This window comes from Onychostoma macrolepis, chromosome 23 (genome assembly GCF_012432095.1).
Source record: "Onychostoma macrolepis isolate SWU-2019 chromosome 23, ASM1243209v1, whole genome shotgun sequence".
Lineage (NCBI taxonomy): Eukaryota > Metazoa > Chordata > Actinopteri > Cypriniformes > Cyprinidae > Onychostoma > Onychostoma macrolepis.
The window spans coordinates 427,594-437,500 of NC_081177.1; the positions used below are offsets into that span (position 1 = coordinate 427,594).

Sequence of the window (9,907 nt, forward strand, 5' to 3'; positions counted from 1 at the left end):
TGTAACAGATTACAGTTACATTTATTTTGTAATTAAATTACGTAGTTACATAGTTCCTCCCCAACACTGTTTATAACCAAATTCATGAAAACTCTCCAGTGTATGTGACTTAGTACAGAGCAACTGAATTCATAAATCATCGTATTTGTAAGATATTCAGTGTATTTATATTCCTACAATCTGAATTAATTTGCGTGTCAGAATCTGCATGAGGCGCGCTCGTGTTTCAGCTCTGACGGACAGCCGGCCGGACCAATAGGAGGCGGTCCTGCCCGCGGGGGGCGGGGCTTGCAGCAGGGCTCAGCCTCGCGATCGTCCACCTCTGTCTCGAGCTCAGTCCTGAGGGAAAGTCGACGCAAACTCCGCGTTCGCTCTGAAAGTTTCTTTAAATGTTTTTGTCGTGTTATTTTTCGCACTTTACGGTTGAACGCAGCGACGAGTGGAATATAAACGACTTTGAACGGAAGAAGCGCGCGCTGCTGGGATTAGAGGGTTTTTAACGGCGGGGCGCGCGTTACGCAGGACTGTGTGTCGGTCCGGTTTGAGTTTATTTGTATCTGTATGATCCGGATCGGATTCAGTTCGGATCGAAGATTTAGACTGGTCAGGTTTTATCTTAATTTATTTGAAACTGGAATGGGCAGAAATTAACGTTAGTTTAGAAAGAAAAGTTCCTCACGAGTCGGATTTTTGGAGTTTTTCCATAATTAAAAACGAATCCGTGTTGTTCTGGGATTGATGAGGTTTTGAGAGACTGGAGTGATTCTGATCCGAATCTAATGAGCTGACAGCAGACTCCAGCAGCACTTCGAGATGGATCATGTTTCTTGGATTATTCCTGTGTTCTGGTTCTGGTTCTGGACTGGATTCGCATCAGGAGAGGAAGGTACGATCTACATTCATTATTATATGTTATTGTTATTATTAAAGAACTCTGTTTATACGACAGTGTTTCAAGTAAGTTGGCTGTTTTAATAATTTCAAAACAAATACCATTCTGTCTTAACTGAAACATCAAAACGTGGAATAATAATTCATTATTGACTTTGACAGACTTTTATTTTAAAGAATTGATTCACTTTCACAGTAACTTGTGAATTTTCTATCTGAATTTATTTTTGGGATGAGAAATCATGTATTCAACAGACAATGAGAAGTCAGTAGTTTACGAAGTTGATTTTGTGCTGTGAATAAATCAACTTATTTTAAAAGTTCTTCAATGGTTCAATAAAGAACCTCTATTTCTGGCTCGTTACACTCTTAAAAGCAGCTTTTTTTCACCGTGATGTCATAGAAGAACCATTTTTGGTTCCCAAATTAACCCTTCCAGGCAACAGTTCCCAAAAGAACCATTTTTTTACTTGGTGTGAAGAACATTTTAATGATCTAAAGAACCTTTTTCCATCATAAAGATCCTTTTGCGCAATGGAAAGATTCCAGTGATGTTAAAGGTTCTTTATAGAATCACCAAAGCCAATATAATAGAAATAATTTTAAGGTGGGTTCTAGAGTTACAGGCTTCTTGAAAGGTTCTTCAGGTCAGTGTTTTGTTTTCAAGGTTCTTTAAAGCAGCAAAACACAGATGCGTTTCTACAGAACGAGAGAATCCCGAGGTCTTTGTGGAACATGTGAAGGTTCTCGACTCTTTCTAACTATCTGCTGACCATCACAGGAGTTTCTGTGTGTCTCTAGATGATTAACCCGTGTGTGTGTGTGTGTGTGAGAGTGTGTGTGTGTGTGTGTGTGAGAGTGTGTGTGTGTGTGTGTGTGTGTGTGTGTCAGGGATTGGTTCCACGTTTCATGGCGCTCCAGGACACCTGGATTCCTGCAGAGGAAATCAGCTCTGCGCCGGAATCATTCAATAACAGCAGAAACACCATCAGTGTCCGATACGATCTCACACACACACACACACACACACACACACATCGCAGACATCTGCTGTAGTTTATATATACAGTGAGTTATAACTAGGGCTGGGTTTTGACACAAATTTCACAATTCGATTTGATATTCGATTCGATTCAGTATCAGTTATTCTGGATTTATATCAGGTACAGTACACAAGTACATAATTATATTTCTACTTCTTTTTTTGAAATTTTAAACATTTTAATGGTGGCATCAAAACTTCAATCATAAATTAAACACTGAAGAACAGTAAAAAATGATAATGAATATGTTATATGGTGCATACTGTATATTTAGCAAAATGAGTTTATGGTCACCGGAAATGTTTTTTCTGAGGTTAATGTGACGTTACGTTACATATTCTTCATAAGTTGTTATATTGATATCTTTGTGCGGCTGAAACACAGCATTTACATCAGACGGATCTGGTAACATGCCTTCAAACAGCGTTGGGGAGGAACTATGTAACTACGTCATTTAATTATATACATTTAATGTGTAATTCAATTACAGTTACTTATGAAAATGTTAAAGATTACAAAGGGGTTACATCTGAATATTTTCACACACACACAGAGACAGATTTAATTGATTTCTTTCATAAATTGCATTGATGGCTCTAAAATATGAGACGGCAGTGTTTCAGGAGTTTATGACAGAATAGGACATGTTTATTCAATAACTGTTTTTTTTTTCTATGTGGGTTTATGTACAGTATATGCTTTACTTATTAAGATTAACTGTTAGATGCCAGTGTTTCCTGCAAAGATTTGATTTCAAAAGCAGTATTATAGCTATTAAACCGTTTCTTGTTATAATTTTAAATCTGTATTTAACCTCAGAATGATGTCAAAGTGAAAAGAGGGGATAAAGTCTGATTTTGTGGTGGCTGTGCTTTAAAATGAAATTATTATAATCTTAATTGAAGTGATGAAGGATTGTCTGACGGTAATCAGTGGTGAGTTCTACTGTAAGGATAAACCTGTTTGAAAGTGATTAACAGTTGAAACATTCGTTAGAAATTTAGAAAAGTAATCAGTTACATTACTTTAATAAAGTAATTGGAAGAGTTACACGTCTTCTTACATTTTAAATAAGGTAATCTGTAACCTGTTACATTTCCAAAGTAGCCTTCAGATGTTCATTCATGTTTATTTCGTTTTAAGCATCGGTATCGTTTCGTAAGAATGAGAATCGTTTAAAATCAAGAAATCGGTATTTCTTACCCAGCCCCAGTTATAACGACTGCAGACTAATGAAAGAACACGCAAGAACGTTATTTTTTCATCTTTAAGGAGGTTTCAGCTGAAGAACTCGTTGCTAAAGTAAACACGCGGATCAGTATCGCTCTTATTAACATCCACACACTTTCGTTATTCATAATTGAGGTCGTGTTTTTAAATCAGCCTGGTTTGGAAGCGCTCTGCAGGATTTCGTTGGGCAAAACCCCGCGTGCTCATTACAGCTATAAAGACTTTCATTTGTCCTCCTGTAAGATCAACAATATCTGACACTGTCCAAACACTGCGGCGCGTCCAGCGGAGAGACGGATGAGGAGCGGCGCTCGGTCCCGCTGAACGATGTCCCCGGCTCTGATTTACGGGATTCTTTGAGGTTTTTTACACGTCTGTGCGACAGGAAGAGCTCATAAACCAGGCGAGAGGCAAGCGAGTGGAAGCGAGGGTTTCTGGTGAAGTTAACCAGCTGTGTTAGTTAATCTGGAGGGACGGTCACACGGCTCAGGCCCATTGTTGAGGAACAATAGAGCGGCAGAAGAAGCTTACGGCTCTCAGGAACACCAGCTCTCCTCCTCAAAGGAGCTAAAGAGCTCCAATATGGTAAACTCAAGAGATTGACCCTAAAACACGGTAAATCTCCGAGTGTTTCATCACAGCTGCGCTCTCTCTTCCCTCACAGATGCAAACGGGAGGACATTTGGCTTTCAAATGTGAGGACATCACTTCTGCTCTTTTGTGTGTGTGTGTGTGTGTGTATGAGTGTGTGTGTGTGTGTGTGTGTGGGTGAGGTGGTCTCGATGTCCATAAATCTCGTTAAACAGATTTTTCTCAGCAGTGAGAGATAAAGCTGGATTATCATGGGCTGTGACCTCCGACCCCTCCTCCTTTCTCTCTTTAAGGGGTTTTTCCTCAGTCTTCTCGACTCAGATTCAGTGGTTTGAAAGTTATTCACAGTGGCCCTCACATCTGCTTTTGATCCACGTTAGATCTCATTCACACTGTGTTATTGTGAGAGTGTGTTTCTGTAGCTCAAGCAGTAGGTCATGGGTTCGAGTCCCAGGAAATACATGAACTGATAAAATACCTTGAATTCAGTATTAGTCACAAAAGTTCTTGCAAATGCATACATGTAAATGTATGTTTCAGTGGTAATGGTGTGGATTTGGTTATGGTTGGTTTGGAGCGTGTGTGTGTGTGTGTGTGTGTGTGAATGGACGCCTGTAGCTGCGTGAGTGTTTGTTTTGGAGAGCTTGTCAAGCTTGTTAGCGTAATTAAACTGAGAGCCACTGGAACGCAGCCTAATTATCCCATCTTCAGCCAATCACATGCCCCATTACCTCTCATCCAATCAGCTGCCAGATGGGAGGAGCCTGAGAGCCAGTCATGTTTGAATTAATGATGAGTGATGGAATGATGCGCAATCCATTAATCATAGATCAATAACTGACCTAATACTCTCAGTTTCCTCTCAAAGAGTCGGGCTTGTTAATTGAAATAAAACTGAAACAAAATATAAATATTTGATGAAAAGCTGAATAAAATTAGAAATGTTGCCTTGGCAACTAACAGAAGTAAGTTTAAGTTGAAGCACAAAAATGTAACTGGAAATAAATAAAAACTAATATTGTAATAAAAATTCATATAAACAGTGATGTTTAAAAATAATGAGAACTAATAAAAAAAAAGACAAAGCACATACAAAATAAATTAGAGGTTAAATGAAAACTGAAAATATTAAAAACTCAAATTGTAATAAAAAAATTAAATAAACTAAACCTAAACGTATAATAAAAGTATTAAAAGTGAAAGTAGAATTTAAATAAACTGAAGTAAAACTGAAATAAAAATAAAATAAAAACAATTATAATATTTAAAAAGAACAAAAGCTAATATAAAATGACAAAAGCATATAATTACAAAAAATTCAACTAAAATTTAAATAAACCGAACAAAGCAAAACTGAAATAAAAAATTATTAAACATTATTATAATATTTAAAAACAACAAAAACTAATAAGAATGGCAAAAGCACATTACATAATTATTAAAAATGAAGTAAATGAAACTGAAAAATAGAAGTTAAAATTAAAAGATAAAACTATCATTAATATTAATAAAAGATTAATAAAAACAATAATAGTATTTAAATTATACTAAGCACTGTAGTGAGTTGGTTTGATTTATTTATTGGTTGATTTTGTCCTTACACATTTATTTGTATCTGTGTGTGTGTGTGTGTATGTGTGTGTGTGTGTGTGAGAACTCCTGGATCTTCTTCAAGTTCTGTCTCGTTCTGTCAGTCTCGCTCTGTAATTAGTGATGAGTTGATTAGAGGTGTGTGTGTGTGTGTGTGTGTGTGTGTGTGTGTGTGTGTGTGTCCAGTGCGAGCTGTAATTTTGCTGTTCCGCTCCATGGACACTCAGGAATGAGCAGGAATTCTGCCAGCCCTCCCGTGTGTGTGTGTGTGTGTGTGTGTCTGTGTGTGTGCTGTAATAAATGAAAATGTCACTCGATCACTTTTTTGGCTCTGAACTGCCTCCTGGGTATCATTGTGTTTTCACTGGAAACAATGGAGTAGAGACGGACAGACAGGGAGACGGACAGACAGAATGCTGGGACGTTTCCCGCTCCTCCCTCGTTCTTCCTATTCTTTGTGTAAAGTGGCTGCAGTCGTTGAACTCGCTGTCGTTTTGATCATGACAGATGAAATGGAAAGAGCTGGAAGGTTTTATAGGTTCAGATGTTAAACTGGGCGTTGATTGCTAGCGCTCTGTTTTCACAGCATTAGCGTTCCTCCACCAGACGCCTGTGCAGTAATTTAGAGCAAAAACTCATCATAAACACATTACACTGCATTAAATATGTCTGAAATCAAAGCCACAGTAATGCTGCATTCACGCCGTGTCACATTCACCATAATTATGAGTTTCCGACTAGTGAAAACTGTTCACGTCTTTGTCTTGTAATTACAAGTTGGATTTTATGAAAGAACGCTGTAATGTCACATCAAAACTACTTCAGCGGTTGAGTTATGAGGCTCTGGTCATGTGACCACCTCATGTCTTTGATTATGATGTCGGGTCAATGTTTGTATTTATATTTGTGAGTGTTTTACTGTCGTCCATATTAAACCACACACGAGTTTCTCATCAAATGATGTTCTGCTGTAAACCTGTCCATCTCTGTCTGTCTCTCTCACAGAGGTGCTGATGAATACAAAGCTAGAAACATCTGATCTCAGATGGACCATCTACCCCAGCAGTGACCCTGAGGTGAGACACACACACACCTACATTAAGTCACATGACTGTCAAAAGAACATTCCAGGTTAACATCCTCATGAAACACCACTAACTGCATTTAAATGCACATCAGTATTTTGTAATAGTTTGATCAGCTTGTTTCTCCCAAAGAATACAAATATAAAAAAGGTCATTTGTAACAGAATTACAGAAAAACACAGAATTAGTGAGATATAAACTCAGTATTAGTGAGATAAACTCGGTATTAGTGAGATATGAACTCGGTATTAGTGAGATATGAACTCGGTATTAGTGAGATATAAACTCGGTATTAGTGAGATATGAACTCGGTATTAGTGAGATATGAACTCAGAATTAGTGAGAGATGAACTCAGAATTAGTGAGAGATGAACTCAGTATTAGTGAGAGATGAACTCAGAATTAGTGAGAGATGAACTCAGTATTAGTGAGAGATGAACTCAGAATTAGTGAGAGATGAACTCAGAATTAGTGAGAGATGAACTCAGAATTAGTGAGATATAAACTCAGTATTAGTGAGATATGAACTCAGTATTAGTGAGATGAACTCAGAATTAGTGAGAGATGAACTCAGTATTAGTGAGAGATGAACTCAGAATTAGTGAGAGATGAACTCAGAATTAGTGAGATGAACTCAGAATTAGTGAGAGATGAACTCAGAATTAGTGAGAGATGAACTCAGAATTAGTGAGAGATGAACTCAGAATTAGTGAGATATGAACTCAGAATTAGTGAGAGATGAACTCAGAATTAGTGAGATGAACTCAGAATTAGTGAGAGATGAACTCAGTATTAGTGAGAGATGAACTCAGAATTAGTGAGATGAACTCAGAATTAGTGAGAGATGAACTCAGAATTAGTGAGAGATGAACTCAGAATTAGTGAGAGATGAACTCAGAATTAGTGAGATGAACTCAGAATTAGTGAGATATAAACTCGGTATTAGTGAGATATGAACTCGGTATTAGTGAGAGATGAACTCAGTATTAGTGAGAGATGAACTCAGAATTAGTGAGAGATGAACTCAGTATTAGTGAGAGAGATGAACTCAGAATTAGTGAGAGATGAACTCAGAATTAGTGAGAGATGAACTCAGAATTAGTGAGATATGAACTCAGAATTAGTGAGATGAACTCAGAATTAGTGAGATATGAACTCGGTATTAGTGAGATATGAACTCGGTATTAGTGAGAGATGAACTCAGAATTAGTGAGAGATGAACTCAGTATTAGTGAGATATGAACTCAGAATTAGTGAGATATGAACTCAGTATTAGTGAGAGATGAACTCAGAATTAGTGAGAGATGAACTCAGAATTAGTGAGATATGAACTCAGAATTAGTGAGAGATGAACTCAGTATTAGTGAGATGAACTCAGAATTAGTGAGATATGAACTCAGAATTAGTGAGATATGAACTCAGAATTAGTGAGAGATGAACTCAGTATTAGTGAGAGATGAACTCAGAATTAGTGAGAGATGAACTCAGAATTAGTGAGATATGAACTCAGTATTAGTGAGAGATGAACTCAGTATTAGTGAGAGATGAACTCAGAATTAGTGAGATATAAACTCAGAATTAGTGAGATATGAACTCAGTATTAGTGAGATATAAACTCAGAATTAGTGAGATATAAACTCAGAATTAGTGAGATGAACTCAGAATTAGTGAGATATGAACTCAGAATTAGTGAGATATAAACTCCGAATTAGTGAGATATAAACTCCGAATTAGTGAGAGATGAACTCAGTATTAGTGAGAGATGAACTCAGAATTAGTGAGATATAAACTCAGAATTAGTGAGATATGAACTCAGTATTAGTGAGATATAAACTCAGAATTAGTGAGATATGAACTCAGTATTAGTGAGATATAAACTCAGAATTAGTGAGATATAAACTCAGAATTAGTGAGATATAAACTCAGAATTAGTGAGATATGAACTCAGAATTAGTGAGAGATGAACTCAGAATTAGTGAGATATAAACTCCGAATTAGTGAGATATAAACTCAGAATTAGTGAGAGATGAACTCAGTAGTGAGAGATGAACTCAGAATTAGTGAGATATAAACTCAGAATTAGTGAGATATGAACTCAGTATTAGTGAGATATGAACTCAGTATTAGTGAGATATAAACTCAGAATTAGTGAGATATAAACTCAGAATTAGTGAGAGATGAACTCAGAATTAGTGAGATATAAACTCAGAATTAGTGAGATATAAACTCAGAATTAGTGAGAGATGAACTCAGTATTAGTGAGATATAAACTCAGAATTAGTGAGATATAAACTCAGAATTAGTGAGATATGAACTCAGTATTAGTGAGATATGAACTCAGTATTAGTGAGATATAAACTCAGAATTAGTGAGATATAAACTCAGAATTAGTGAGATATGAACTCAGAATTAGTGAGATATGAACTCAGTATTAGTGAGATATGAACTCAGTATTAGTGAGACATAAACTCAGAATTAGTGAGATATGAACTCAGAATTAGTGAGAGATGAACTCAGTATTAGTGAGATATGAACTCAGTATTAGTGAGATATAAACTCAGAATTAGTGAGATATGAACTCAGTATTAGTGAGATATAAACAATACTGAGAAGAAAAGTCTGAATTGTGAGTTAAAAAGTCACAGTTATGTTTAATATTTTTATTCTGTGGCAGAAATGGGCTTCCATGCAAACACCTCAATTAGGGATGCTCTGATCGATCGGTATCAGCCGATAATCACATTTTATGACTCGATCGGTACTCATACATTTGGCTGATTTCACGTACCGCGGAGGACGGAACAAAACCTCGTCGGAGCCGGAAGGGGTAACGGGAACATAATATGTTGATCGTGGGCTGTTTTTAAATGATATTTAAAAAAATATCTTCTTTGGCCATATTATCCCACTCAATAACATTAACACAGGCTTTACTCCTTTCAGACTTTATCAGGAATGTCAGGCGAAAACACACACACATTAAAACATCTGCCTGATGAAAAATGTATTTTAAAAAATTAGTTAATATTTGCATCATTTATGATTTATTTTATCCACCCGCAAATAATCAGAATGCATTTTTTTATTATCTGACCTGTGTATTATCCGCATCGCCCGCATGTGGATAAACCTGATCGAACTACTCCGTTCTGTTCTCTCAGTAGTTTAAATGTTTCTAGTTCTTCTTCTTCAGTGTTATTGGACAGTATTAAACCTTACGAGTTACATCAGACTTCTCCATGCTGGAGTTTAAATGTTTCTATTTATTTTGTCCTCTCTCTCTAACAGACATAACATGGATAATCAAAACGTTCTCATCTTGAGCAGAAAAGAGAAGTTTCAAAGTTTAAATTTCAACCTAGCCATCTAACAACAATTATATATATATTTATATATTTAAATGTTCTTAGCCTACAGATTAATGGCGCTAAATGTCGATCAGATACATCTTGTCACATCTGGTTTGAATACTCAGAG

The 9,907-nt window shown here is 36.5% G+C and overlaps 1 protein-coding gene across 1 annotated transcript in view; it reads left to right on the forward strand.

The window, feature by feature from the left end:
• Nucleotides 1-204: 204 nt before the first annotated feature.
• Nucleotides 205-9,907, forward strand: part of ephb4b (eph receptor B4b) — a 32,493-nt gene continuing 22,790 nt past the window's right edge. Inside the window, exons 1-2 of the mRNA XM_058762854.1 lie at nucleotides 205-886; nucleotides 6,351-6,421. Of these exons, the coding sequence (XP_058618837.1) occupies nucleotides 814-886; nucleotides 6,351-6,421 (144 nt within the window). The 5' untranslated portion in view covers nucleotides 205-813. The remainder of the gene's footprint in view (nucleotides 887-6,350; nucleotides 6,422-9,907) is intronic.